Source organism: Cucurbitaria berberidis, assembly GCF_010015615.1.
Source record: "Cucurbitaria berberidis CBS 394.84 unplaced genomic scaffold K460scaffold_2, whole genome shotgun sequence".
Lineage (NCBI taxonomy): Eukaryota > Fungi > Ascomycota > Dothideomycetes > Pleosporales > Cucurbitariaceae > Cucurbitaria > Cucurbitaria berberidis.
Genome location: NW_024468936.1, coordinates 2947344 through 2975005, shown reverse-complemented (window position 1 = coordinate 2975005; position 27662 = coordinate 2947344). Strand labels below are relative to the sequence as shown.

General features: G+C 51.4%; 10 protein-coding genes across 10 annotated transcripts; 4 read left to right on the top strand and 6 right to left on the bottom strand.

Moving 5' to 3' along the window:
- Positions 1-79: 79 nt before the first annotated feature.
- K460DRAFT_353068 (uncharacterized protein) lies at positions 80-1841 on the bottom strand (the record flags this gene model as incomplete). Its single annotated transcript, XM_040931690.1, has 3 exons — positions 80-110; positions 301-401; positions 828-1841. The coding sequence occupies 3 exons, from the start codon at positions 1839-1841 to the stop codon at positions 80-82; spliced, it is 1146 nt and encodes a 381-aa protein (XP_040790591.1).
- Positions 1842-4785: 2944 nt separating this feature from the next.
- Positions 4786-6096, bottom strand: K460DRAFT_307839 (uncharacterized protein). Its single transcript, XM_040930084.1, has 2 exons — positions 5778-6096; positions 4786-5726 (listed from the first exon to the last, which is right to left on the bottom strand). The coding sequence occupies exon 2, from the start codon at positions 5699-5701 to the stop codon at positions 4883-4885; it is 819 nt and encodes a 272-aa protein (XP_040790590.1). The 5' UTR covers positions 5702-5726; positions 5778-6096; the 3' UTR covers positions 4786-4882.
- A 639-nt stretch (positions 6097-6735) lies between these two features.
- On the top strand, positions 6736-9333 carry K460DRAFT_280120 (uncharacterized protein; the record flags this gene model as incomplete). Its single annotated transcript, XM_040928382.1, has 2 exons — positions 6736-8793; positions 8935-9333. The coding sequence occupies 2 exons, from the start codon at positions 6736-6738 to the stop codon at positions 9331-9333; spliced, it is 2457 nt and encodes an 818-aa protein (XP_040790589.1).
- Positions 9334-9745: 412 nt separating this feature from the next.
- Positions 9746-14564, bottom strand: K460DRAFT_374961 (uncharacterized protein; the record flags this gene model as incomplete). Its single annotated transcript, XM_040934719.1, has 2 exons — positions 9746-14395; positions 14517-14564. 2 exons carry the CDS (start codon positions 14562-14564, stop codon positions 9746-9748), a joined length of 4698 nt encoding a protein of 1565 aa, XP_040790588.1.
- Positions 14565-14853: 289 nt separating this feature from the next.
- On the bottom strand, positions 14854-15794 carry K460DRAFT_364024 (mitochondrial succinate dehydrogenase cytochrome b560 subunit C). Its single transcript, XM_040932932.1, has 2 exons — positions 15644-15794; positions 14854-15575 (listed from the first exon to the last, which is right to left on the bottom strand). The coding sequence occupies exons 1-2, from the start codon at positions 15733-15735 to the stop codon at positions 15134-15136; spliced, it is 534 nt and encodes a 177-aa protein (XP_040790587.1). The 5' UTR covers positions 15736-15794; the 3' UTR covers positions 14854-15133.
- A 798-nt stretch (positions 15795-16592) lies between these two features.
- On the top strand, positions 16593-17984 carry K460DRAFT_374959 (WD40 repeat-like protein; the record flags this gene model as incomplete). Its single annotated transcript, XM_040934718.1, has 5 exons — positions 16593-16926; positions 16986-17091; positions 17142-17552; positions 17602-17740; positions 17793-17984. 5 exons carry the CDS (start codon positions 16593-16595, stop codon positions 17982-17984), a joined length of 1182 nt encoding a protein of 393 aa, XP_040790586.1.
- A 284-nt stretch (positions 17985-18268) lies between these two features.
- Positions 18269-21686, bottom strand: K460DRAFT_277232 (potassium/sodium eff; the record flags this gene model as incomplete). Its single annotated transcript, XM_040928170.1, has 3 exons — positions 18269-19141; positions 19196-21431; positions 21481-21686. The coding sequence occupies 3 exons, from the start codon at positions 21684-21686 to the stop codon at positions 18269-18271; spliced, it is 3315 nt and encodes a 1104-aa protein (XP_040790585.1).
- A 995-nt stretch (positions 21687-22681) lies between these two features.
- On the top strand, positions 22682-23200 carry K460DRAFT_426962 (glycoside hydrolase family 18 protein). Its single transcript, XM_040938264.1, has 2 exons — positions 22682-23087; positions 23148-23200. Exon 1 carries the CDS (start codon positions 22694-22696, stop codon positions 22865-22867), a length of 174 nt encoding a protein of 57 aa, XP_040790584.1. The 5' UTR covers positions 22682-22693; the 3' UTR covers positions 22868-23087; positions 23148-23200.
- On the top strand, positions 23111-23350 carry K460DRAFT_281138 (glycoside hydrolase family 18 protein; the record flags this gene model as incomplete). Its single annotated transcript, XM_040928469.1, has 1 exon — positions 23111-23350. A coding segment is annotated over one exon (240 nt), but the record flags the coding sequence as incomplete, so codon positions are not given.
- Positions 23351-25969: 2619 nt separating this feature from the next.
- On the bottom strand, positions 25970-26954 carry K460DRAFT_333623 (uncharacterized protein). The gene is made up of 2 exons (XM_040930887.1): positions 26634-26954; positions 25970-26584 (listed from the first exon to the last, which is right to left on the bottom strand). Exons 1-2 carry the CDS (start codon positions 26725-26727, stop codon positions 26394-26396), a joined length of 285 nt encoding a protein of 94 aa, XP_040790582.1. The 5' UTR covers positions 26728-26954; the 3' UTR covers positions 25970-26393.
- Between the last annotated feature and the right edge of the window lie 708 nt (positions 26955-27662).

Here is a 27662-nt window from a genome sequence, read left to right as displayed (position 1 = left end):
TCCCCTGATCGGACATCTTGGCAGGGCGTCCGGATAAACGATAAGGTGACACCCAATGAATGAACCAATAGACAGACAACTACAACAAAGCCCATGTAAACTCTGGCGAGCTGTATTTGTAGAGTTCAAATAGGCACGACGTACTACAAATGTTCCGAGTAGATACCGAGACCTTCCTACTTCAAGGGTGTATCGGACATGACTCGAGCATGTTAATACGTGAAACCGATTACCTCTAGGCTATCGCATATCTATACAACCACTCAACTCTAGGCCTTGTTGGGTTCTCAGAAAACATACATTGTGAAGAGTATCACCACCATCTCGGAGAACTTGGCAGGCACAGCCGGATGATCGACGAATAGCATCACATCGGAACATGCAAACATGCAAGCCGACAGCTGCACGTGAGAGCAGTTCTATTTATAAGAATGGGAATTTAGAATCGTCATCACATATCAGATCTTGAGGTAAAGGATAATCATTATCTTGGCCCATCACTCCAACGACGTATATACAGCACCAACGAGCGGCCACCTGGGCGTGCAACTATCAAAACGCGCTTGCTAAACTCAAAAAAACAAACAAAAGAAACCTCTAGACAGTGCAGGATGCTGCATGTAATGCTAGAAATCTAAAACAGCGTACAATTGCATCTCCTTCCTCCATAATATATATAAAAGCATAACCAATCACATCGTGTGTATTCGCTTCGTTGCCGGGTATCGTAGAATAGAATGACTAGCTCAATCGCTAAGATCGGGATTCGCAACAAAAAGACGTGTCCCCATCGTCATTGTCCTCTCGTCAACACTTCCCCGCCTCACCAAGTCGTCACTCCCCTTCTTTTCCTGGATCGGCTTTGGGAGGCTCTGTGGCATCTGCCCCACGTCGCCAAAGTTGCGTTCCCCGCTACTGCCACTGCCAATTGAAAGATTGGTTTTTGTATGTTCAACAAAGTAGCCAGTAGTGGGGTCGTAAAGTGGATTCGGTGTGGGTTCTTCTTCTTGGAGGTCGCCAAGGTCTTCTGGTGACGAATTCTGAGGGGGTGTGGAGTTGGACGAGTGGCGACCGCCCGGATTGGCGTAGGACATGCGGCGACCAGAACCAAGGGAGCTGCGTCCTGAGCCGGTGCGGTGGTGATATGGCGCTCCGTTCTGCCCTATTGAAGCGGCGTCTTCGTCGTCACCTTCGTCGACTTCTGTTGCACTGAGGCGCATGGGCACGCCCGACCCGGCATATGTGACTGGCGCGTATAATGACGCCTTGGGTAGTCCATGGTGACGGCCAATCTTTGACCTGACACCGCCAGTCATGCTTGCGCCTCCTGAGGCGCTTCGTGGTGGCGCGTGGTGAGGGCCGCCTGCGACCTCCATGTTTGCCCTCATTTTTGCCTGGCGTTGCTGCGCGAGAATGCGAGGATCCTCATATTGAGCCCTGTCACACCAGACGGTAGCCTTTTGTTTCCGCATGAGTGCAACGTATGATGTGGGCGAGGTACCAGAGCGCGCTGAGGAGGAGCGGCGGAGATTGCCACTGTTGGATCGATTCGGCGTGCCGGTGGTAGAGCTCGTCGATGAGGTGGGCGTACGGCGAAGACCGCTCTGGTACTGGGTCGGGTACTGTGAACTCATGGTGCTTACAGTCGGCGATGAGGCGACGGGGGTAGGGAATACGCCGGAGCTGGTGGTTCGTGATCGAGAGTGGCCCAGTTGCGCTTCAGTGTACATCTGCTGCTGCGGGGGTCGCACCGAGATTCCAGGTTGGGTTATGGGCTTGCGGCGGACTGGCATGGCGCCATAGGTTGGAGCTTGTGGGGGTTGCGCCATGACGGACTGCATGTTTGCTTGACGCTGCGTTCCTTCGCTTGGCTCTTGGGGGGAAGAGGGTAGAAATACGAATCAGCGGGCTAACGTCAAGGCGAGTGCGTCAAGGACACTGAAAAGACACTGAATATAAAGACAAGGACAGTGAACCTTGGAATGAACTCAGCACGGGGCTGCAGCGCACTGTGAAGGCAAGTCGGTGTTTATAGAGTGAATGGAGATAGCCAGGCCCGTGTGCTTGGCGCCCCGCTTGCGTCGTCGGCCCTGCGTTTGGCTGCTTCCGCTTCCGGCGATGGCCTGATGAGGGGAGAGGAATTGGCGATGAGGGGAGAGAGGAATTGGCGATGCGCAGGTGGCTGACAGGTAGACAGAGCAGCGCAGAATTCTCCGGGGGCGGCGCGAGAGGGGGGGTTTTGGAGGGATTTGTCGTGGTCGCTGTATCGCGGGCGGGAAGTGGCTTAAGACAAGTCCCAGGACGCTAGAAAAGCTTACACTCTAAACAAAGAAGCGTCAGTTGCGAAACACGGCGAAGACGGCAGACACGGGCGAATTCAATGTTTGAATGCTGGCTAATGCTTGCAAATGCTACAATTCGGCGTAGTGTCGTCGGCACCAGCACGACGTGGGAACAGCGTGTGGTGGACATGGCCTGGCGCGAAAGCTGACTTACATATTCGTCAGTGGCCCAATCCGAGGTTGCAGCGGCGGCAGCGCTTCTCTCAGCTTGGTGCCTCGTATACGCGAGACTTGAGACGACGGGGGATGAATGGATGGGTGGAGGAACGGAGTCGTGATACGCGAAAGGAATGAACGTGTGGGATGCAGTGCCCGCGAGCCAGAGTGGAGGCTGAAGAGTCTTGTACTCAGAACAGACGTGCTATCTATTCTCAGGCTCCGTGTTTGCCGTGTCAAGTCGGCCACGCTAGAAATGTCAAAACTGGCTCGCATCAGGCGTTGAGCTGGAACAGGTCTCCACCCATGGCTGTCAATGACGAAATGTCATCGAGATAGACAGTGGTTCAGCCCGTGGGGACCTTGACCCTCCCTTGCCTTGCGCGCCCATAGCATCCTCCTATTAAGGCTGCAAAACTTGGAATTGAAGTCGTAGCGGTAGAGTACCGGAGTCGAAACAACCGCCAGCCGAGTCCAATCCGCTTACGGCCATGCACGCCAGGCAATGCGCCCGAGCATCCTGGAACTGCACTGGTCTGCATATCGCTTCGCTTCGTTCACTTCACAAGCAAACCACACAATACAAGCTTGTCCACATCGAATCACCGGCAAACGTGGCACCGAATGAGGCCGATGCGCCGTCGCGGCGGCGGCTGAGAAGCTCGCTACCATTGAAAGATCGCCTCGGTCGCATCGCTACTCCAACAAAATAATCCGGCGAGTGCTACTTTCGTACCATTGACAGATCGCGTATGTGCCAACCATGGTTGCAGTTGTTTCCATCCGCTATGTCGGCTCCCAGGGGCCGGGGATATCCTGGACATGAGGCCATGACCTCAGACCGAGATCAAAATGCCTCATCAGCAGCAGTATCTGAGGGGTACCATGGCATCTACCCGCGTTGGAGCTGACAATGCGATAAGCTGCACCCCTGACACAGGGGCTTGACCAAGCTCAGAGCAGTCGTCTGCAACTGGAAGCAATTTATCGGGTTTCACTCCTGCACGGTGGCTAGTAGACGTGATGTGATGAACTGCTTGAGCCGCTGCGAGAGCCCAGAGCGGGGCCTGCACGTATCCATGCTGCAAGGCCATGCACCAAGCATCCCGCCATCCTTCGTTCCCCGCTCTACAACAGCAAGCCAGCAGCCGAACAAGTCCATCATCGTGATCCTTACTTGCCAATGACACTTGTTGAGGCTCTTGTAAAGTTCAGGGTCTGAAATGCGTGACATCGCACTGCATCCTCGCCCGTCGCCGAACACCCTCACAGCCACCTCCTGATCGTCATTACCGATTATATTTTGTGGAGATGTGTTTTCGAAATAGACAAAACACAATGTATTTCGGGAAAACTGGAGAAGCTTCGCGTGGCGTACCATCCTGGAGCAACATCGTCCGCCACAGGGTCCCTGTACGAGCTGGACCGGGTAACTGTTTGCTGATCGTTACTTGTTGTGTCTACAAGCTCTGTTGAGCTACGAATTCTCACCCCACCTCGTTTCCAGTCTTATTTTGGCAACTGGATACGACCGTGGAAGTGTATGAGAGGCTCGGAGAAGACATGTATGCGTTGTCCTTCTTCAGCTACAGTGAGCACTGTATAGCATGAATACTGAATGACGGTTGGATTCTGCACATGCGCCACAAATCCACAAAGAGGTGCTACCGTGCGGACGCAGCTCCTGATTGCACTGATAGGGCATCTCGAGTGGAATCGAACACCATGTTGAATGATTGGCGTTGAATTCGCCATGTCTACTGCTGTCCAACACTGACATGATCCCGGCTTGTTGGTCAAAGGATACACCACGTTAGCATGGGTGCTGGCCATTGGTCACCTGCATAGATAGTCCAGCACGAAATCAATGTCCTCTTGATCTGCTGTTACGAGCCACAGCAACGACCCGATCACCTGGGCACGCGGAAAGCACCTGCATCGTGTGACAATGATTCTATCGCACAACATCTAGGGCTTATCGTGGTTTGCCTCATCAGGGACTGAGCTTGCCTAGTATCCAGATCATTTCGTAGCTCGGCCAGTTGTACGCTAGTATACGGTAAAGCTGAATTGCTGTTCCGCTGCCAGCGGTGTGTGATATTGTCGATCAATTGCATGTTGTGATTCGGCTGCTTCTGAGTGCATGATCGGCAAGAGGATGGTCCTTCCGAGCAGGTCGTATCTTTCGGGCCGCTTTCGGTGTTGTTAAACGGTGGCATGCATGTATATGCCAGCTGGGGTGCAGCTAGATGTAAACATTAACTTGCGATGCCAGAAAGCGACATGTGCTGTGAGAGGGTCAGATGTATTTGAGGAGAGTCGGACGTGAAATTTCCGAGTTCAGGCATCTCTAATGACATGTCCATTTCCGTATGCGCTCATGACTAGTAGACATAAGGAATCAGGCGATAAGGTGTGTCTCTCTTGAACTTTTCCCACGCTGCACCGTAGCGGATTTCGCAATATTCGTTCAAAATTGGGACAGCGCGAGCTGCGAAATCGGTCAAAAAGAAAGCGCCAACCACTGCACCAAGCATGAAACCACCACCCGCCATAGCATATCCAGCGCGCCATAGCGTGTATCCACCATAATTGATGTGTCGAGCAAATTGCCATAAGCCCCCAGTATAGGCCTTGCCTTTGTTCCTCGGGTCTGACTTGAAGCGTTTGCGTTGGATCTCGGCCATAAGCTCAGTAAGGATACCGACAACATACAATGAGCTACCGATTATAAGGGCTGGCTGGGGGAAGTTCGACCTGGTCGAGGCTGATGTCGCAGTGAGCAGGAAAGCATAGGTGCTCACACTGTTGAAGAAGGCGTTAAAAGCACCAACAGCGACAGCACCTCCAACAGGCATTGGCTCTCCTGACAATGCGCTGACCCATATATTCTGCTTGACGGCAGCGCCAATCGACATGCCCAATAGCACCAATCTGTACGGTGACAGCCCTAAGCCATCGATGAGAGCAATGCCTGTATGTGAAGGGGGCCCAGGAGGCAGCGTCCGTAGCCCCAAGCGGTGGAAGGCGGACGTTCCGAGTCCATGTGCGAGGGTCGAGTACTGAAGGAATGGTTCGAGGCCGCGAAGTATGAAGAAAGTCACTTTGCCAGCAGGCGTTGGGGTGTGGTCACCGCGTGCGATGAGATCGCGCTTCTTGGACGCCTCCGAGCGAGGGTCCTGGGTATTGCCCTCTGCGCTCATTTTTACCGTTCGCTGATTTGGAAGGCTTCTCAGGTGTATTAGCACAATGGACTACTGTTTTAGGAGGTAGTGTTACCCAGGCGCAACGCATCCACGTCTCCGTCGTCCGAGTATAGTCAACCTTGTCACTCCTCAAGGGGGTCGGGTTTCGACAGCAAGGCTACTTGTAAGTTTGATGATGGATATCTTGCAACGCTTCGCTTGAAGCAATCGCGGTGGGTTTTGTAGGCGCAAGACGATAAATGCGAGGCTTTGAATCAATCCAACATCAGTCCATATAGGTCATGACGTCAGGGATCATCGGCATTAATATCAGGAAATCACCGACAGAGCATGTTGCGTATGCTTGCTTCATTTTCGAAGGTTGGTGTTCAATTGCAGTGTACATGCCTGAGTTTCAACGCTGAGCATGTCTGAAAACATCAAGTCTGAGGTGGCTGGTGGGAGAAGAATGCGCTGCGCCCGGATTCGGACTGGCTCCTGCGCGCAATCCCGTGATGTCTTGCACTAGCGCGTTGTGCAAAGCGCGTGCACCCCGCCATGGGCCTTTCATTCTTCGAGTCCTCCGAGTCCTTTGTTGTACATTCGTTGTGTATATATTGTTTATATGGCTTGCTTTTTTTTATCCTTCCCTCGACTTTTGCAACGCTAGTAATTGCAAAGCCTTGCGTACCTACACCGCATCAACTTCTCAGTGTTCTGTACGTAATAGCGTTACTATGTTGGCGATATTGAGGCCTCAAGTGTGCGCATCGATGAAATACGAGCCTTCGAGGCATATATCTAGGAGTGAAAGTTAGCATCCCAACGGAAGTCTTCAAGTGCATACAAGGAACCCGCTCGGTCGCTAGGGGAGCCAGTGCGGGAATCATCAATTCACTTGGTGGGGGACAAGCCCTATTAGGAGCAAGTGCACCTTTTGCTCTTACCTTGAAGGTTCAGGAACCCTCACTACCACTGGATCTCAACCTCGACACAGCCGGCTTATCATCAACATCTTCGATTATTGATTACTGTACATTGCATTGTTACCAATGACTATTACCTTCGGCGCCATCTGCAACCTCCTGCAAAGCGTCGAGAACATTTCTACACGGCAGCCACGACTGTCCGCACGAAAACAGAAGGAGAGCATTCGCCAAGTACTTTCGAATTGGTTCACCAACCAGAGACAGGCCCTCGATGATCCAAACACCAATGGTGGTGCTATCTTGTCTGCTCTATTTCCGCATCTGAGAAAGGATCGAGTCTACGGCCTGCAGGCCCCACTACTTGCAAAGAAGCTCACCAAATTACTAGCTTTCAATCATGGTCAACAAGCGTTATTCGAAGGATGGAAGACCGGAGCACATGGCGATCTTGGTGCGTATACGGAACGCACAATGAGACCTTGGGATGGCACCTTTGGGACCAAGCATGCATTCCCTATAGACAGGATCGACCAACTGCTATTCCAATTAGCAGCCAAATACAGATTCTCCGACGAAGGTATTCGGAAGCAGCGAGACTGGCATGTCAGGACCGATACGGAGCTGAAAGACATCTTCGTCCGACTTGAATCTTGGGAAGCAAAATGGCTTGTTCGACTGATACTAAGAAATCACTGCACCATTGAGCTAGAAGAGAAATACGTCTTCGAGCGGTATCACTTTCTACTACCAGACCTGTTGAAGTTCCAGAACGACTTCGACGCTGTTTTCAATATGATAAGGGGAGAGCTAAACTGCTATCCTTCTGACCCAGACGCCTCGCAACAGAAGACGATGCGTGTAGAAGCGGCGCAGAAGCTGGAGCCGGTCATTGGTGTCAAAGTCGGACGTCCAACATTTCACAAGGCATGGTCCTTAAAACATTGCCTCCAGCTAGTGGGTAACCGAGCCTGGGCCGCTGAAGTCAAATATGATGGCGAATACTGCGAGATCCATATAGATTTGGAGAATCCAAACAATCAGATCAAGATCTTCTCAAAGAACGGCAAGGACGCAACTGCAGATCGCCAGCCATTACACAGCACCATTCGTGATGCCCTACGCATCGGTCACCCTGGCTGTCAGTTCAAGAAGAAGTGCATCGTCCTTGGCGAGATGGTGCTCTATAGCGATAAGGAGAAAAAGATACTGCCTTTTTCAAAAATCCGAAAACACATCTCCCGCTCAGGGACCTTCATTGGCACGTTGCAAGACTCTGTGCCGCATGCCTGGGAGCACCTGATGATCGTCTTCTTTGACGTCCTGTCACTGGACGACGAACCGGTCCTACGTCATTGCCTACAAAATCGACGAGATATACTGCGAAACCTAGTCCAATTCATACCTGGCCGGTCAATGCGCTCGGTGTGGACCCTGCTCGACTTCAAGACAGGGGACGGCATAACGGACCTCAAGCAGGCATTCGCCCGCACCCTTGCAGATCGCCAAGAAGGCCTTGTACTGAAGCCGCTCCATACTCCGTACTTTCCACTAGTTTCAGAACATGGGTATCTTCAGGCACGATTCTTCATCAAGATGAAGAAGGATTATCTCGCCGACATGGGTGGTGAGCGTGATCTAGGTGACTTCGCTGTCATCGGGGCAAGCTTTGATGCACAGGTGGCTCCTAAAACTGATATTAAGCCGCTACACTGGACGCACTTCTATATAGCATGCTGTTTGAATAAGGTCACCGTGCAGCGAACAGGGGAGAAGCCAAAGTTCAAGGTTGTTGCTTCACTAAGTTCAGACAAGTGTATACCAAAACCCGACGTAAAGTACTTGAACGCACAGGGCTATGTTCGGCAAGCTGCGCTGGGAAAGAATGGCTCCATTCATGAGTACAACATCGAGCAATCAAAGGGCTACGATCGACGTATGACTGTCGCTTTCAAGAAGCCCTTCGTAGCAGAGATCCTTGGTGGTGGGTTCGAGAAGCTCCAAAACGAGACATTCGAGATGTTGCGCCACCCTCGAATAAAGAAGATCCACTCTGATAGGACATGGGAAGACGCAGTCACCATGGAAGACCTCGAGCGCATGGCTGAAGAGAAGTGGAATGTACCTGATGCAGACAAGCTCGACGGCCACGCGCGAGATGTTGCGCTGCTGGTGAAGAAGTATGTCAAGGAGACGGGTGGCTCCCAAGTCTCCATCTCAACCGACGAAATGACCCAGGAGACGACACAACAAACCACCCAGCGGACTACACAAGAGACAGAGCATCAAACTCCCGCTGACGATGCTGTAGTTCCGGAGACTCAGCAAAACACCTTGTCCTCGACACAGTACTCGGTGGACGGCAGCACACAAGGCAAGGGCATACGAGCATCTCGAGAACTGCGCACACTCGTACGCGAAGACACTTCAGAGCGACTCTCTATTACGCCCTTGCCAGTGCCAAAACCATCTGGCCCCATCTCAACGTCGGCGTCCACTCCACGCGCTGCCACTCCTCCCCCGACGAAAAAACGCAGCTTTGTCGGACTCATTAGCCCGCCCACAGTAAAGCGGCGTAGGGTCTTCAACCCACTCCGGGACTCAAGCAGTAACTACAACTTGGGCTCGTTCATCTTTGATTCGCAAGATGGGACTATTCATATCTATCCAAAAGAAGGGCTGAAGGTACAGGTTCATAGGGGGATAACTGGGGAGGGAAAGTGAGCCCGGTTTTTTTCACTCAGTAGGGAGTTCGAGATGATACCCGATTTCTACATATTTCTGTGTATTCTTTTCAAATATATTTCATATCAATCCAAGCAGTCTGTCACATACTAGCCTCATATGATCAACGTATGTACAAGTAACCGATTGGTTAGGTTATGAGTGCTACGCTTCGCCAATGGTGATGTGATGGAAGTGTGTATATAACATCGATGGCGCATATCGACTACTAAGTCTGCGTTCGAAAAATAGTGCCATCGTTCAGCTCAAAAGGTCAAAAGGGGTAATGTTCCCAAACGCCTCGCTATATGCCCGTAGATACCCTTGGTAACACAGACGCCGTCTGCGTGATACTAAAAGCCACCGCGATCCCTCCTTTTCCGTTACAGTTTCCATGAACCCCCCCTGCCATTTACTCCTCAACCAACGCTCCCAATATCAAACTCTGAATAACAAACTCAGAACACGTAATGCGAACTTTGCGTCCGGCCAACTCCCCTCGTGCTACTAGCTCTTCTTTGTCCTCGCTCTTCCTCTTCCTTCCCTTCTTTACCTTCGCTGCACCACCCTTCCCGCTAGTCACTGTACCGAAAAGCTCAGCTGCAGCCTCCACGACACCCGTCTCGCCATTGTCAACGTACACCCAGTCCCATTGGCTATCGGTGAGCATTTGAGCAGCGGCAGCGAGGTCGGCACATCGGCCTACATTTTCGGAGCCGAGGGCGTGCGTGAGGAAGATGAAAGGCTGTCGTTTTTCAATTTCTTTCTTGGATTTGCCGGTCACGAGGAGCACGGTTTGGTTGTGAAGGAGGAGGTCGCGGTCCTGTATGGTCTGGGCGAAAGAAATGTCGTCGCCGGCAGGGTCGTAGATGGACATGGTACGTGAGCGGAGGACGCCGTTTGGGTCGAGGAATTTAGAGACACCAGCAGGGAGGAGATACTTGGCAAATGATAGGGCGCGGGTTGTAGCAAGTGAGTCGTGGACCCAGCGGAGATGCAGACATGGAACGTTGAGAGCAAGAGCCTGTATGTACTTTGTGCTGCGGGAGTGCGAGTCGGAGATCAGGGCGACGAATCCAAGATCTTTGTACGCATCCTTAAGCACAAGTCCGACAGACCCCTCAACGGCTGAGGCAGACCTTCGCCGGCTCTGAGATGATGGTATATCAGCAGGCTCATAGTCGAAGAGTTCATGAAAGCCATGTTCGAGCGTTTGACCACCGTTGGTCTTGATGAGGGTCCCAATAGCCTCCTTGTCGACGTCTGCAGCAGTCGAGGTAAGCACAAACGCCATATTTGAGAATACCCCAGGCCCAGATCGAGCAGTCGAAGCAACAGACGTGGCGCGGGCGGTCGCATCCTTCAGCAGTGAAGGTGCTGTTGTTCCCCTGCGAGTGAAGGATGGCGTTGTAAGCAGATCTGCCGTTGGAGTGCCGATGCGAGAAGCAGCCTTGTTGGGCGACACTAGTGGTGAGAAGTTGTAACATCGATCTCGTAGTCTTTTCCACAGCAAGGTTGTCAGATAGATGCTTGCCATGGGCACCGAGATGCGTTCCGCCGCAATCCCAGCTTTGGCTGCGGGCAAACTTTCTCTTCGTTTCTCTTCTAGAACAATAGTTGCGAACCCAAGCTGATCAGTGGTGGGATACTCCTCGCCACTAAGATCGTCAATTTTATCTTTGAAGCCGACTATCACATATGTGTTCTTCTTCATGCCGGTCTCGTCAACCTTGACCTGATCACCAGTTCGGAGACTGAGTGCGCGAACATTCATAGCATCCATATTTGTTACATTGCCGTCATCGTAGCGAATCTGAAGCTGGCGGGGGTTTGATCGACCGATGCATGTGGCTGGATAGTAGTGTTTACCGGGCCATGAGGCAAATACTCGATTCGGTACAAGCACATATCCTGATGGTGTTCCATCTCGGTTTGATGTGATATCGACAAATGGCTCAACGTTGGCCGACTGGGGCGTAGAACTCGCAAGCTCATCTTTCTCGTCATCGACATCGAGCATGTCAGCATTCGCTTGAGCATCTCCAACATCCGTGCCTCGTCTACTCGGTGAAAGAGGCGGGCTCGCCCGACTAGTGACAAACGCTCCCGCTTTTGATGGTGAGTCGGCTGGGGAAGACAGACTCTGAAGAAGATCTCTAGTAATTGGCTTGAGGGCCCCCTTCCTCTGAGCCTGCGGCTTTGAAAGTCGAGGGCGACCTCTGGGCTTTCGGATCGCTGGCTTATAGTTTGAAACCTGTGCCTCTTCTCTAGCGCGCGCCACTGCAAAAGCACCTTGTTGCTCTCGTTCTTGAGCAGATGCCTTCGGCGGAGTATTCTCTAGAGCCTGCTGGACGTCTTCTAGAGGTGGCGAGGGAGCAGTACCGGATGGCGGTTCTGAGTTGGTTGCTGGCCTGGCTGGGCTACGGAAAATTTTACGCTTCGCTGTATATGTGATTTTTCGCCTCTTCGCAGATGGCGGCGTAGGAGAGCTAGACAAGAACGGGTTCTCTTCATTTGTATCGAGTCCGCTCAGGCGAGGCATTTCAATCTCTTCTTCGGCCATAGACTGCTGAGTTACTGGTAGATTGTGGAGATCGCTTACAGAACGGATGCGATCGCCTGCTTGAATCGCATCACTTCCCTCGTCTTTCAAACTGAGAAGAGCTGGTCTGTTAGATTGTTCCCTAGATTGTTCCTCTTGAGCGGTTTGAAATGGCTCCGTGCTATTAGTGTGATTTGGTATCTCAGTACTGTCGGCAGGCTCGTCTGGGACATTGTGAGGAAAGAAGGACGGCTGTGTCTCATCCAGCGCATCTGTCTCTGGAATCGTGTTTTGGCGTTGCATGCGGGGCACTTTTGTGGCATCTCCTTCGCTATGTTGTTCGTTCTCGCCATTACGGATATGACCCGTAGGCTGCTTCTGTTCCAAGGTCTCTGGTATTTCCTGGTCGGTACTCAGATCTTCATTCTGAGGCTGAACCAAGCCCAACTCTTCATCTTCACCCGCACCTGCTCCTCGCCCTTCCGCTTCTTCCGCATCAAGTCCTTGCTCTGCGACAGGCAAATCTTCATCTTCATCTTCATCTTCGTCCATGACTACGTCTTCATTGACAGCGGAAGGGTCAACACCCTCAGCATACTCATCGTAAGTATGTTCATCATACTCGATATCCGCTTCATGCATCGTCACATCGTCCTCGTGAGACAAAATCGGAGGACTGCTGGGCACGCGCTCATCTTCCGGGCTCTCCTCCTCTTCAACCGGGCTTGATTTTGGCGGCATGGGTGGCATTGACGATGAGATGACCTGACTTGTGTATCCAGTCTTGGTAGCCATGGTAGTCTGGTTGATGCTGTACTGATTTATCGATGGTGACGAAGGAAAGCGCAGGGCCTTGGGGCGGGGCACATTGTTGAAGTCGGCAGTCGCATCTGGTTGGGAATCCATGATAGCAACTGAATCTTTGCTGCTTTCAGGTTCAAATGTACCTCTCAGGAGTGACTGTGATCCTGGTGCTCGCAGATGTGATTCGCGTTGCAGTTGTGAGGAAGGAGTTGTTTGTTGAAAATAGTTTCGTGGCGTATGGCTTGAAGGAGTACGATAAGGATGTGAGGAGGTCTTGGGCACCTGCACTGTATTGTCTTTGCTATTGTCTTTGCTATTGTATCGCACTGTGGCCCGTGCGGTAGAGGGCACGTCCTGAGACGATTCGTCGGGGGATTCTTCAGCATCGTCGTGCCCTTTCACTTGCGAAAGCTCGTCCATGGAATCATCATCATTTCCCTCCTCTTGCGAATTTGCATGAGCTATCCGCCGTGGAGATTTGGATTTGACTGGTGACGAATACGCAGCAGTTGCCTGGCGCTTCCTATCCGATTGTGGATATAGCGGTGTCGGTGCGGAGATATTGGAGAGGGAGCGGGCTGCCCTTTGGTGAAACTGCTCTTGAGCCTTTTTCCGCTTCACTTTATTGGAAAGCTCCTCCCAGCTATCTTGCTCAACAGAGATAACACCCTCATCTCCCGTTGATAGCTTCCGCTTCTCTTGTGACTGCTTCATGGTGACGTACTGAGCGCGAGGCTCACTGGATGACCGCACGACTGGATCTGACTTGGGGGTTTCGGGTCGCACATCTTTGATAGGGCTAGAATATGCTGGTATAGGGCTTGAGTGGCGCGCGTTCGTGAAGTTTGGCGAGGGCCGCGTGAAGACGACATCTTCGCTTGCTCCGCCCACAGCTGGCGAAGTCGGCGCCTGGGTGTTCTGCCATGCCTGGGTGAGGGACATCAGCGGTCCGCCTGCACTTGTGCCGGTTCCAAACCCCACTGGGAAAAATGCAGATGCTGAAGCGGCAGTACCAGGCGTGGTGTTTGTCCGCGCAACGGAGCTCAACATTTGGCCTGAGCTCTGTCTCTCTCGCGTCCTGCCTGCCAGTGCGGGTGTTTCGAACTTGAGCGGGCTGGTGAGCGCAAGACTGTGTATTTCCGCTAGGCCTTGATCATCGACATCCACCACGGTTGGACTCGTGACATTCGGATTGTTGCGCTGCGAGCTGGACTCTACGACTTCGACTTCATCTGTAGGCAAGTCGTCGTCGTCGTCCGCTTCCTCTTCTTCGTGCTCTGTGAAGAGCGACTTTGGACTGCGGCCACGATTGTGGACCTCTACTGTCGGATAAACACCGCTTGTCCATTGTTTATGCATCTGGCTATCCGGCTGCGTATCGCCTGGAGCGTCCATTGCGTTCAAGCTTTGATGCATTTTGTGGGCGCCCTCCCTGTCCACTATGATACCCGTGCTTGTGGGCGCGCTGTGATGTTTGGGGAGAGCGGGCTTGACATATTTGGCTGTCGCGACGCGTCGTGAAGAGAGAGCGTGATCGGGATGGGCGAGCACGATGGTGGGTAGCTGCTGCGCGACGCGGGCGCGACAAGATTGTTGCGGTACAGCCAAGATGGAGGCAGTGTTGCCTGACTGGCGGCTCTCGGTCGACGTGGTGAAATGGAGCGGCTTTTCACTGCCTGCCCGCTGCCTGAGGGCCTGGGAGAGTTGGGACGGGTCCTAAATGTGGCGTTGATGGTCAGTGAGATGAGCGATTGACAATCGGCGCGAACCAGGATGTCCGCCTCCGTGCGCCGTGGCGTTAATCATGTCATGTAGGGGCAGCTGGGGGAGAGCTCACATCATACAGCGTGTCCGCAAGCACGGTAAAAGCCTGCGATTCTGCCATTGCAAGAGCACATCTTACTCAAGGAGCAGCGCGCTCCACGAACGTCGTCTAGTGCCCGGGCATGTCTTGCGATTCAGCCGACGCGCCAATTACCCGACCCAGACACGCGCTCACGTGCCGTCCACAGACGTTCTTTGTTCGACCAATCGATGACACCTTCGCACAGCACGTTGGAGATATAGACCATAGCGCGCACTATACGTATGGGGAAGTTCAGAGTGTGGTCCTGGCCCAATATGAGAGAGCGAGCGAGCATCTCAACGTCTGTGCAACCTGGGAAAACTGGCTCGTCGGTTGCTGCGCATGAGGAAGCTATTGCGAGACTGAACATCACTTGTATCAAGGGCTGTCATGCCAGTTCATACTTTGATTGGGCTACGCAGCCATAAGACAAAACATCGTCTATTCGTTTGACACACAGATTGTACAAGGTCCCGCTTCCCTTTCGTCCACTTCAGTGTATTTCCACGTCCAATGCTCCACGCCCCCCCTATCCGCCTTCAGTTTTTCAGTGCCCTTTGAAGTTCCTCACTCTCTACCTCCGTTTGATCTTTCCTCGCATCGACCGCTTAACCAATAAAGGTGTAGTACAAGCTTCCCGCGACCGTCATCGCAATCATCGTCCACCCAGTCCTAATAACCGTCTGATTCTTGAACCCCACACCCACATCCCACGACAAATGCCTGAACCCATTCAAGCAATGGAAAAAGAACGGGAATGCAAAGTACGCCTTCAGTGCCACCTTTGCAACGAGTGGCCAAGCAGCAACCGCCGCGATCATCGACTGCGTCTCCAGGTGCCATCCGAGCGTGGGCGCGGCGAGGTATGCGAAGCCGAAGAGGTAGAGGGGGCCAGAGAGCATGATGCCGCAGACGCGGTTCAGGGCGCTGGCATACCAGGTGATTTGTGGGCGGTAGATGGTCAGATGCGGGGAGACGGGCCGGCGGAGGCGTTGTTTCGCGAGGATTTCGGTGCCGTGGGGCTGCGAGACATGTTCGGTCGCTGCGAGTCTATGTTGATAGCGTTTAGTATCCAGACGTTGGGAGGAGCAGTGATGCTGTCAATGAGTCTGCCATACCTCCGCTGCACCATGCGTCCAGCAGGCTGAACCCTCAATCCCGGCGCCGCGACCCGGCGCAGACCGAGCTGGAATATGCGCTGAGAAGCCATTGCACAAGCTGATGTACCAATTGGCCGAGTTCAGAGTGGAGAGAGTCGTGGGGAGTGGTGATGTCGATGTTCAAACTCACGCAGGCCAAGTCTCGCACCTTTCCGATGCCCGAGGTCTTCCGCTGCCCAATCAGCCCAAGCCTTATTCAAGCAGCTTCAAGCCAATCACAATCACAACGAGTAACCGCTTAGTCATGCAGGTGCCTACTACCCGAAAATTCCTCGCGCGCGGCTTGGTTTTCTTCTCTCACGAACCTCGATATCGCCGGCAGCGAGCGCTTGCGTGCTGACCTGCTGGAGTGACGGCCCGTTGTCTGCTGGCGTTATGTCAGTAGATTGGGATCATGAGAGTTCGGAGAGGGACGCCCGTAGTTAATCGCTCGTTTTGTCTAAAGTTATGGCTGCATCGAGTTTCATATCAAGGCAACATATTTTCTGTAGTCGTAGTCGTAGTCGCAAGCAGTGTTCTCGACGAACATGGTTATTGTGCTCGCGATGATCTATTTAGTCGTCATATCGAGATGGTGTTGGGGCTCGTCAGTTGATACATGTTCGAACGGAACGCGTCTCCCAAGCCCGTGAACAATTTCCAGCACGAGTGCGAGGCTGAGCGTATATAATCGTGGATTGCAAAGGCCTATCATGTCCATGTCGCCCAATCTCGATTTCACATGTTGATCTCTTAATGAGTGCTACTGTATGCGTTCCCGCAATGCCTTGTGAGAACTACGCATCGTCACCTCACACGGCTACGAAATTTCTTTTCGTTACCTTCATCTCCCCATACCATGTCCACCACCCACTTCAACCCACCTACCCAATGATATACAGGAAGAGTACCTCGCGCACCATTGGCAATGTCGCTCACACAAATTTTCAGCTCCGACGCCGGGCTTCCAGCAAATTCATACATCTACAGGATAATTTCCACAGCGCCACGACAGGACCCACTCACATACACACAAACTGATCAGTTAGCCTTCATATCATCAGATGACTCGCTTCGCTACTTGGATGCGGCCACGCTCAGCCTACTGCCTGATGGTGTTACCAAGTCTGTAAATGACAAGGTCACATGCTTGGAACGGGCCAATGACGCACCGAGCAACGTAGTAGCGACCGCGGGAAGAGATGGACTCGTCAAATTTTGGGATAAGAGAAGCAGACAGAGGGTTCTGGTGATCCAGAGTCGTACGTGATGATTATTATTAAAGTACATGAGGAAGGGTGTACGCTTACCAGTAGGACAGCACACAAACTCATCTCATCTCTCGTATGCGATGCTCAAAAAAACTTCATCGCAGCTGGCATCGAGAACCCTGATGATGGCACTGGCGTCTCTCCCGTCTATGTCTGGTACGCCCACTCATATGCCTTGCCCAGTCGAGATACTAAACGCGCCGCAGGGACCAGCGTAACCCTTCAGCCCCAACTCGTTCTTACATAGAGTCACATACCGACACCGTTACTTCCCTGCAACTGCATCCTTCGCATCCTACTCTCCTTCTTTCCTCCAGCACAGATGGCCTCATCAACATCTTCGACACATCGCAGGCTGAGGAGGAAGACGCCCTGTACCAAGTCATCAACCACCGGTCTGCCATTGCGCACGCTGGCTTCATGTATCCGGGCACGGACATCTATGCCATCGGCACAGATGAGACGATGAGTTTCTATGCGCTACAAAGCCAAAAGGAGGAAGAGGAGGAGCCGACTCCGAAAGCATTTGGTGACGTTCGAGAGGGCTTGGGGTGCGAGTATCTGGCCAAGATGCATTGGGTGGGCGGGGAGCCTTTCGTGGCTGCTGGGAAGCATAGGCACGTTCGAGACATATCATGCCGCTGCACGAACGCTAACAAAAGGTAGCGAGAGTCGTCTGAATCTCATACCTATCAAAAAGAACGCCAGCGGGCCTCTAGAGTACGATTTTGACCTCGAAAAGAGCATACAGCTACCGGGAGCTCATGGCGAGGAGCTTGTTCGCGATGTGTTCACGGATATACATGTAAGTGATATCATCAGTGCCTTTTTTGTTGCTTATCTAAATCGATGTACAGACTCGAACGACGTTTACCTGCGGCGAAGACGGATTTATTCGTGCATGGAAGGCTGCTGGGGAGGAGAGCATGGATGTTGACGAAGAGGCTGAGCCAGCGAAGAAGAGCAAGGACAGAAAAGAGAAGCGGAAGGACAAGAAAGAGAAGAAGAGGGGCGATGAAAAGGAGAAGGCCAGGTATAAGCCTTATTGAGGAATCTCGGTAGACATCCGTGACTATGACGACCTTGGAGATCGCACGATTATACCTTGAACGCTCTCCTTTTCGAAAATCCTCGACGTGAGAGAGGCTTAGCAATGTACCGAAGGTCTGACACTAGCAATGGACTGGGGAAGGCAGGTGAAAGAGCGACTAAGTTCAATTCATAAAATCATAAAAACATGCTATCGAAGCGAGGGTGAACATGCGCAAACGCCGAGTTGACAATAATGACAGGCCGTGGGTCAATCCAAAAAAAAATTCCGTCCCTATAGCAATCATACGGGCGTCAACTTAATGCTCCCTACCTCGTTAGTCCAATTCGTGTCCTCCACCAGATCCGATCGAGTGTTCACTACGCCACCCGCTAGACCAGCTCTAGCCTCAGCATCCTCCCTGCTGATGACTCTGTGGGCCCCGCTCCATAGCCTAAAGCGCCTCTTGATGGCTTTCCAAGCCTCAATGGCCGTGATATAAATGACCACGCAGCCGAAGCTGATGCCCCACTCCCACGTGATACTCTTATGCTTGAAAACCTTCTCGTTGATAACGGGGAGGTAAACGATGGGAAACATGGTGACGAAGCCAGCGATGACGGCATAGAAGAGGAAACGGTTCCGCAGAAGCGTGGGGAAGATGGAAAGACCGCGTGGAACGCCTTGGTCCGTGTTGGGATACATGTTGAACAGGGAGCGGGAGAAGTGCTTTACTTCCCAAGCTGTTACGAGGAGTAGCAGCGTGATGGTAGCATACGTAGTCGCACGTGCGCGAAATACAACGTCGCAGGTCGCATTGTACCCTTCATTACAGTCTGATCCGAGGTTGCCGCCGCCTGGGCCGACGTATGCAACGGTAGCGAAGGAGAACAGGCACAGTGCGCCCATGAAGAAGCCGTAGATGAATTTGTCGGTGATGAGCTCAGTGGTGAAAACACCCTTCTTGACGTCGTGGGGTGGGCGGAACATGCTGTCTTCCTGAGATTCCTCGAGACCGAGACCGATGGCGAGGAAGGAGGACGTGATGAGGTTGACCCAGAGGATTTCGATGGGGGATAGGGGGTAAACAGAGTGATCGTCGTTGTCCTTGAAGGCAAGGCCAATGAGGAGTAGAATGACTTGGCCGATGTTGGAGATGAGGAGGTGCATCAAAAACTACAAGGGATTAGCATAAGAGCTCAGGGAAGACAGGATTGGGGGGGATCTGACCTTCTGAATGTTATCAAACAGGCGTCGACCTTCCTCGACCGCTTTCACGATCGAGGCAAAGTTGTCGTCGGTCAACACCATTTCAGCAGCGTCTTTGGCAACATCGCTTCCAGAACCCATAGCCATACCGACCTTGGCTTGCTTCAAGGCGGGCGAGTCGTTGACACCATCTCCAGTCATAACACAGAATTGGCCCCTTCTAGCTAGAGCCTGCACCATCTTGACCTTGGTCGTTGGGCTACACCTGGCAATAACCAAGGGTAACGTCTTCATAGCGTTAATTTGCTCATCAGTCATTGCATCGAACTCTCGAGCGACCATAACGGCTGAAGGTGGTGTCCTGTCATCGATAATTTCAACTTCTCTCGCGATAGCTCGTGCAGTGCCGGGATGGTCACCCGTTAGCATGTGTACCGTGATGCCAGCAATTTTGCATTCTTTGACAGCACCCTTAGTCTCTAGGCGAGGCGGGTCGTAGATGGCGACAAGACCAATATAATTGAGGTTGCTCTCCACCGAAGCACGTTCATGAACGTCTGTGCCTGGTAGTAGAGTTTTGTGAGCTATGCAGAGAACACGCAAACCTTGGTTGGACATGTTCTCGGCTGCTTGGAGAATGTCATCCTTCTCCTGATCTGTGATGTTGAGCGCGGGAAGCATAAACTCGGTAGCGCCTTTAGTGTAGACATCCATGTGACTGGTATGATTGTCCTTGTACACGACCGACATCTTCTTAACCGTCGAATCGAAAGAGAACTCCGTGGCAAGATGGATGTTGAGTGTTCTCAGCAACGTTTCTTTGCCCATGTTGAAACGGGAGGCTAGTACATGCAAAGCGATCTCGGTTGGTTCGCCGTGAGCCATCCAAGGTGCATTCGACAAACCTTGCATATCAGCTGTGGGCGGTCGTGATATAGACTGTATGGTGGACCCATCAGTATCACGATCATCGTCACTCGTGGTTCGATCCAAGGCTTCTTTCTTCTCGCTCGCATAATCTCCATCCAAGTCGAGCGCCGGTAGGACCTTGGAGTTGTTGCAAAGAGCGATCGTACGAAGAAACTGGACGAGCTTGGTGTTCGGAGTGAACTCGTCCCAAGCAACACATTTGCCATCCAGGGACACAACGCCGCTTCGAGGATTGAAGGGATCCATAATACCATCGACGGTGAACGTACCGGCACCCGGAATGATGGCCTTCTTCGTAACCATGCGACCTTGTGTGAGAGTACCGGTCTTATCAGAACAGATGTTAGTGACGCCGCCCACGGCTTCAATAGCGGACTGAACTCTAGTGATGACATGGGCCTTGGCCATCGCCTTACCACCGACTGCGATGGTAATTGTGAGGACGGCGATGAGCGATTCAGGGATTACCGCCACCGCCACACAGATGCCGTATATGAGGACTTCGCCACCTACTTGCCATTTGCTTGCGGAGAAGACAATGATAGCGAGAAGAATAGCGAGCCCAAAAAGCAGAAGAGCAAACTTGCTCAGGGTGATCTGCAAGGGTGTACCTACAAGACCCAAGATAGTTTTGACTCCCCTTACGAATCGCTTGGACATTCGCACGATGAGGTATGGAGATGGATCAGCATCTTCTTCCTTATGACGCATCATAGAGGCAATCTTTCCCACTTCAGTCTTCATGGCTGTAGCAACTACAATGCCACGACATCGACCGGAGGTCACCTCACTCCCAGAGAAAGCGAGGTTGGTTTGGTCTCCAATTTCAAGTTCCTCGTCGTCGAACTTCTTCGACGGTGTCTTCTCTGCAGGCATCGCTTCACCTGTGAGAAAAGATTCGTTGGTGTAGGCGTTGACACTATCGATGAGACGGAGGTCGGCGGGCACAATGTTGCCAACGGCCAGTTGGACAATGTCACCAGGGACAAGATCCACTGCCTTGATCTTAATATCGGGTGTGCCATTGCGGGTAACTGTGGCTTCCGGAGCGGTAAGCTTTTTGAGAGACTCGATGGTCTTCTCAGCACGGTAGTCCTGCCAAAATCCGACCACGATGTTCAGACAGATGACTGCGGTTATGACGCCTGCTTCGATATAGTCATCGATAGCAAAGCTTATGGCCATGACAATAATGAGGACAAATGTGAGACTGTTGGACACTTGTCTTAACAGAATTTTCCACATGGATAGCCCTTCAGCTCCTTTAACCTTGTTAGGTCCATAGAGCCGAAGGCGAGATTCCGCTTCAGCATGGCTGAGTCCATGGCTACATGAGTTAGCAATTTCACAGAACGTTTTCGCTTGGTAAGTCCTACTTGATATCCACGTGCAGTTTCTCTGCAACTTCTTCAATGGAGAGGGTGTGCGGAGCGTGGAGCGATAATGGCGTATCGCCATCGGCTGAGTTCGACTGGAACTGCCTTTGTTGATGTGATGAATTTAGCCCATGTAAACCACATATAGGAGGCTCTTCGGCTTGGGGAGAAGTCTCCTCGACGGCAGGCAGGTCGGTTTCACCCATTCAAGTATGCGATAACACTCGTGGTGTTGGTTTGCGGAGAGAAGAAGAAGGCGCTCGCGGGGAAGCAGTTATAGGCGGTTTGTTGAACCAGGGTTTGGCGGGGTTGCGCACGCTAGGCGAGCAACGTGGGTCCTCCCAAGCGTAGAGAGTCTTGGAACTTGGAACTGCTCATCACTCACGCCTCACTCGCTGGAAGACGCTACTGCATCGTACCACACGCCTGAAAGGAACCCCCACATGTGCTGCGCTACTTGTGCCACTTTACCTTAGCCAAGTACCAAAGAACTTCATTGCACAGGAAGCGCGGTTAGAATGTCTCAAAGGTGAGGCTCACGCAGCTCCACATATGGGTAGAATGATAAGAGTCTTGGCTGACGGGTCCAAGCAATCCTTTGCCGCTTCCTGGATATGTGTATCGATACAGTGGCACACAGCCCCAGTGCCGAGATATCTCGGCTGTTGGCATTGGGGGGGCTAGATGGACGAAGTTTGTTAGTGATGTGTTGCTTACCTTCTGAAAACAGCAATCGAACACGTGGAATGAGTATTCCTCGTGCAGAGTAACGCTCCAGCCGCTAACTAAGGCCCTAGTGCTACTAGCATAGAGCCTAAGCTTAAACCTACCTTAGGCTACTTAACTGCTACTAGAACCTTACAAACTTTCAATTATTTTAACTAGAACGTACTCTATAGGCAAGTAGCTAGTTTTTACAAAAATAGGCTAGTTAATAGGTTTAAAGTACCTAATAGTAGGTAGTTATTAATTATTAATAAGGTAGATCTTAACTACCTCAATACTGCAACTATAGAGTATAAGAGGAAAGTCAGTATTAATAATAGCTAGTAAAAGCTAGAGCTGCAAGAGGTCGGGCCTACCAAGATGTACACGAGAGTAACGAAACTAAAAGAGAGACAGCCCGGCTTTCAGGTCTGGATCGTTCAGTGCAACCTAATCTCTACTCGACCTGTTCCTAATCATCTCTGTTATAGCCAACGGTGGATGGGCAATGAATAATCTCGGACTATACAGAACCACATTCTCCAACCTCGCGAAATTCACTTCCGCACAAGCTTCATTCTTCGAATCCTTGATGACATTCATGAAAGCTAACAACTTTGACGGTGTGGACATCGACATATCCTGGTGCGGAAGATCGTGGAGGCATACTGAAGGACTTTGACAATTATGTAACCTTCTTTGAAAAACCTGCGCAACCACCTCAACGGCAGTAGTCAATACTATGGAATTACACTCACACTAGCAAGTCGACTGCCCCCGGAGCTAATGAGATAACATGGCTAATCCTCCCTTTACCAGTATCTTACTGGTAACTGAAAGGTTTCGACATCATTGAGCTGGAGCCAAAGGTAGACTGGTCAACATTATAACTTATAAATTCCGTAAGACTATCTTTTTCTGACCTTACAAGTCGAACGTTACGCTGATACTATTCTATCCAGATGGCGTCTGGGACAGCATAGTCAAGTCAATCGCCCCATACGCTTACGCGCACACCAATCTCACCGAGATTCAGCTCGACCTCGAGCTTCTCTGGAGAAACAACATCAACTCCGCACGCGTAGTAATGGGTCTAGGTTTCTACGGTCGAAGTACATCTCCAGAGCACCAAGAAGCAAGGTGTCCTACCGGATATGGATTTTGAAACACCGGACTTTGGTACCAACTAGGATTTCTTCCCAAAAAAGGAGCAATGCAAGGCGGAAGAGGGATGAATTATAGAACTCTTGGTAAAGGGGGAGTGTGATATGGCAGGTAATCCCCACGTTAATGGAAAGAAGAGAGCGGCAAAGAAAGTGTGGACTAGTTTTGCAATTTATCCTCATAGGAACAGGAATTTTTAATTGTGTAATCTGTGGACATTATTGCTGTACGCTTTTCTAGAATAAACAAGCTGTTGCACAAAAGATTATCTACATGATAAAACCCCCAAATATTCGATTAGCAGAACCAACATGGACCTGCGACAAATATGGAACCTATAGTAGCTGCACCGCATTACTAAAACTTCAGACTACGAAACAAGGACCTCTCATCCCAAGCTTTCCTGGCGGCATCAGCCGCATCTTTTGCTACCCGCGCATTAGGTTAGCTAACAAACAACAAGGACACAACACGTTAGCAATACAAACTCACCATTGAGCTCATCCTTAACCCTCCTCATAGCCTCCAATGCCTTCTCAAAGAACGGTTTCAACTCCCGATCCTCTGTTGCCCATTGATCCTTTTTAATTTCATACTGCTCAAACCAGGCCTCTAAGGAACCAATTGGTGACCAGCCGCGCGGATCCCTCGAAGGAAGCCTGGGGTCAGCACCGGCTTCGAGGAGCAGTTCGATAATGGGGAGGTTCTACTTGAGCTAGGAATAGTCGACATAGGCATAATCGCAGATTGCGTAGTCCAATGGACGACCTATACCGCGGGGGTAGCGATCTAGTTCATTGGGGGAGAAGCCTTCGGACAGGGCGGCGCGCATAGCGGCGAGGCGGGTTTGCAGAGGATGAGAGGATACTGGCTGGGTTAAGAGGGGGACTTTTGGGAACTCATGGTAGTAAAGGGGGTTTGATAGCAAGAGTTGAAAATGTGGATTGGAGCACTAAGGATTGTGTGTGGTGGGCTATTGCGTAGAAGCATGCCTTCCCAGGTAGTAATTAGTTGAGGATTAGGTAACTTAGTTCGCTTATATCGCAGCATCTACCACAAACAAGAACAAGTTACTTAGAGACAAAGTAGTACCTATAACATTGATAGGTTCCTAGCGTGCTAGTAAGTAGTCTAACAAAGGCCTTTTAAGCATGGTGTTAGCAATTAAATAGTATTTAGGTTAATAGGAAACTGTTAAGAGACTATAAATACAGTATTACTACTTTTTATACTAATATAATCGCGACTGCTACAATTAGTACTCTTTTTCTTTTTCTTTAGAAACTACGCTTCTATAATGATGACATCGTCCGTATTAGAGCCAGCTACGCAACTCTTACTCACAACAGGCCATTCAAGACGAAGACTCTGCTTCCTTCCCTCCCCCGTTCTTGTTAGCAGCAGCTAATTTAGCCAGCCGCTCCTGCTCTACCTTCTTGCCGTACTCAGTCAAGACGCCGTCTTTTGAGGTAATCCTGATCGGTCCTCCATGGTTCACACGCCCATCCCCAGGCGTTCGCTCGATCTTTTCGCGATACGGTGGGTCATTTCTGTGCGCAGCAGACCAACCTAGGAGGTCTTCTGTACGTTTGGTTTGTGGATTTGAGGTTAACAAGCTCTCTTGTCGAGAAGATAGTGGATTATTGTTAGGGACCGAAGAGGCCATTGATCATGACTTGATTGGAGTTGCCGTGGTTTGTAGATAAAGTGCGGAAGTGGTGAGAAGTCAGCCGTAGCTTAGCTGCGCGTCGGTAACGGATCGTTCGTTCCAACACGCTATAGATAGCGGCAGCACTGCGATTGCTAAGGATTTGATTACAATTAATAGAAGAGATAGCGAGCTGGATGTCTGTCTAATTCGGTTGGAGCCAATCGAATAGCGCTGCGTTGAGCCGTTGTAGGTCAAGATGAGAGAGGTAAGCAAGCTTGGTGGGGCGCGACACTCGCCCGTGGAACACGTTGCCTGATCTTATCCTTCCCACTCGCGCCACACGCCACCTTCGCCTTGCAGAAAGCTCGTGAGTATGGCACCGCACCGGCAGCCAAGACTGGAGAGGAAGAGCTTGCGGAAGGCTTCCTCCAAACATGTAATCAGCGTTTGTATGTTGAGAGGAGCTTCAGCCGCTACTCCGCATACCAGACAGAACCTTAATTTTCCACTCTGGCACACAGCCCTTCTTTGTGTCATCACACACCGCAGTGTATGCGACAAACAGTGCTTAACCCCACTACAGCGGGGCCACAGCTCACAAAGTACGTAACTAGCTGGCGTCTGCAAAGATATGTGCAGAACCTTGCGAGTGTCGCCCAAATATCCCTTGCTGAACAGACGCTACTCCAGGATCGATATCAGTACTTGACAAACGTCAATGCCGAAGCCCAGGTCCGGCGGTCGACTAGATCATTTGTCCTGGGGAAAGGCAACTTGATCAGCCAAGAGGACGTCGACAAGGTAATCACGAGCTAAGCGTGCGGAGCAGGAGAGGGTGGTAGCACCAAAGGCCAACGGGAAATGCAGCCGTAAGCGTAAGATCCCAGAGGTAGAAGAAGTGAGAGAAGTAGTGCCAGGTGCGAGTACACAAGCAAGAGAAGTAGAAGATGCTAACGCTTCAACGCTTATGGACCGTATGCCTTGGTTGCTTCAGCTCGAGCCACGACCGTTGTGGGAGGCCCCTCTGGCCAGTATAGAATGTCGCATTTGAATGTGAAGACTAGGCTGGTTCGGGGTTATTCGTATTGCAGTTGTACTGCGCAATGACTATCTGCCTCACGACAACATAGATGTCGAATCGTCCCACGCAAAAACCCATTTCAGCGGACGAGAGTAGATAAGCACGACCTCACCTCCAATGCGGGATCTGTGAAACGCTCTGGTTTAGCGAAAGCACCTAGGGTCGTGTCACAAAAAGAGTCACAAGGAACAAAGAAGCTTTTGATTTCGACAAATATGAGTATGCGCCGAAGACCCCTTCCCAATGCCAGCACCATTTCCATGCATATTTCGTAAAGTCGTGTACGTCCCCGCCATGTCGTCCATGTCCACCTTAAATCTCCCTCAACGACTCGGCTTCAGAAATACTCGACGATCGACGAGGTGCCAACTGGGTATCAGCTTCGGCCATCGCAGCTTGGATCGACATGTTGAAAGTCGCTGCGAGATACTGCGCGTAGCGGTGACGGTACGCTTCCGCAGGGTCCTGTTTCGGCTTGTGTAACTCCCGTTTTGATGAAGCGCCTGCTTGAAAGATTAGACGGAAAGCTTTAGTCTGGTTGATCAAATATACCCGATGCGGGATGGAGAACTATTGAGGGTGTATGCGACAAAGTGGGAGAAGTTGAGGGAGAAGGAGTAGCGGAGTGGAATGGAAGAACAGGCATGGTGGATGATAGGTGGTATGTGCTGAGGAGTAGTTCGAGGTTTGTATGAGGGTAGTTCTCTAGTGCCGATCCCGTCTTAATGTGAGTTTAGATTGAACTCAAGGTGGTTGAAGCTTGGTGATGTTTTCCTTCTTCGAGAGTGCGCCGCAGCGATCCTTTTATACACGAATGATCGGGAGTCTAAAACTAGCATACTGGGACCCTCACCGCACAATGAGAAACAGCGCGAATCGCGTCGTCACGATAGGTTTCACACCCGGACAATAGTGCATGAATCTCGATTCACCCAATAAGTACAACGTAATTGGCGGCAGATTATTCCCTAGTATAGAACGTGATCAGACCGGTTTAGCTTTGCGCCATTTTCACCCCTTCGTTCACACCGCCAAATTGGGAAAGGACGAATGAAAGTGTGGGGAAGCCGCGATTCCATACCACGACTCAGGGGCTTCGCTGACCACCAGCCTCCATTCAGCTCCTTGCATTCCGGTTCCTTGTCATAGCAGACATTCGCCGACACCACAAAGACATGAAGCTACAAACTCAGTACCACAATAAGTGAGGAGCGGCGTTGCTCGTGACGTTTGCACTTGGACCGTTCAGGTACACCTACATGTGGCACCTCATGACTGAAGGCATCGTGCCGTTACATGGTCCTGTGGCTGAGCATTCGCCACGTTCCCGGTTTTTTTACCAAGCTGATTGTTCGAAGAGGCGCCATGACACAAAGTAGTATTCGCTATTCGCGCTGGAATGACGATACTCCAAATCGTACCCTTGTGACAACGTCCGTGCACCGCCGTCTTAGACGTTGGCAGCTACGCCACCACTATAAACTACCTGATACGGTAAAGTTAATTTCTTTGTGCCTCAAGGCCTAACCAGCTGGCTCAAGCTGCAGAACGTTGGCAAGTCCGACGGCCTGTTGAGCTGCT

Excerpts from the sequence above, each read along its gene's own strand:
- K460DRAFT_364024 (XM_040932932.1), bottom strand. The coding sequence starts at position 15,735 with ATGGCTTCTCAGCGCATATTCCAGCTCGGTCTGCGCCGGGTCGCGGCG. Across the intron at positions 15,576-15,643 it reads GGACGCATGGTGCAGCGGAG|ACTCGCAGCGACCGAACATG; the intron begins GTATGGCAGACT and ends CTATCAACATAG.
- K460DRAFT_307839 (XM_040930084.1), bottom strand. The coding sequence starts at position 5,701 with ATGAGCGCAGAGGGCAATACCCAGGACCCTCGCTCGGAGGCGTCCAAG.
- K460DRAFT_426962 (XM_040938264.1), top strand. The coding sequence starts at position 22,694 with ATGAATAATCTCGGACTATACAGAACCACATTCTCCAACCTCGCGAAA.
- K460DRAFT_333623 (XM_040930887.1), bottom strand. The coding sequence starts at position 26,727 with ATGCCTGTTCTTCCATTCCACTCCGCTACTCCTTCTCCCTCAACTTCT. Across the intron at positions 26,585-26,633 it reads AGTTCTCCATCCCGCATCGG|GCGCTTCATCAAAACGGGAG; the intron begins GTATATTTGATC and ends TCTTTCAAGCAG.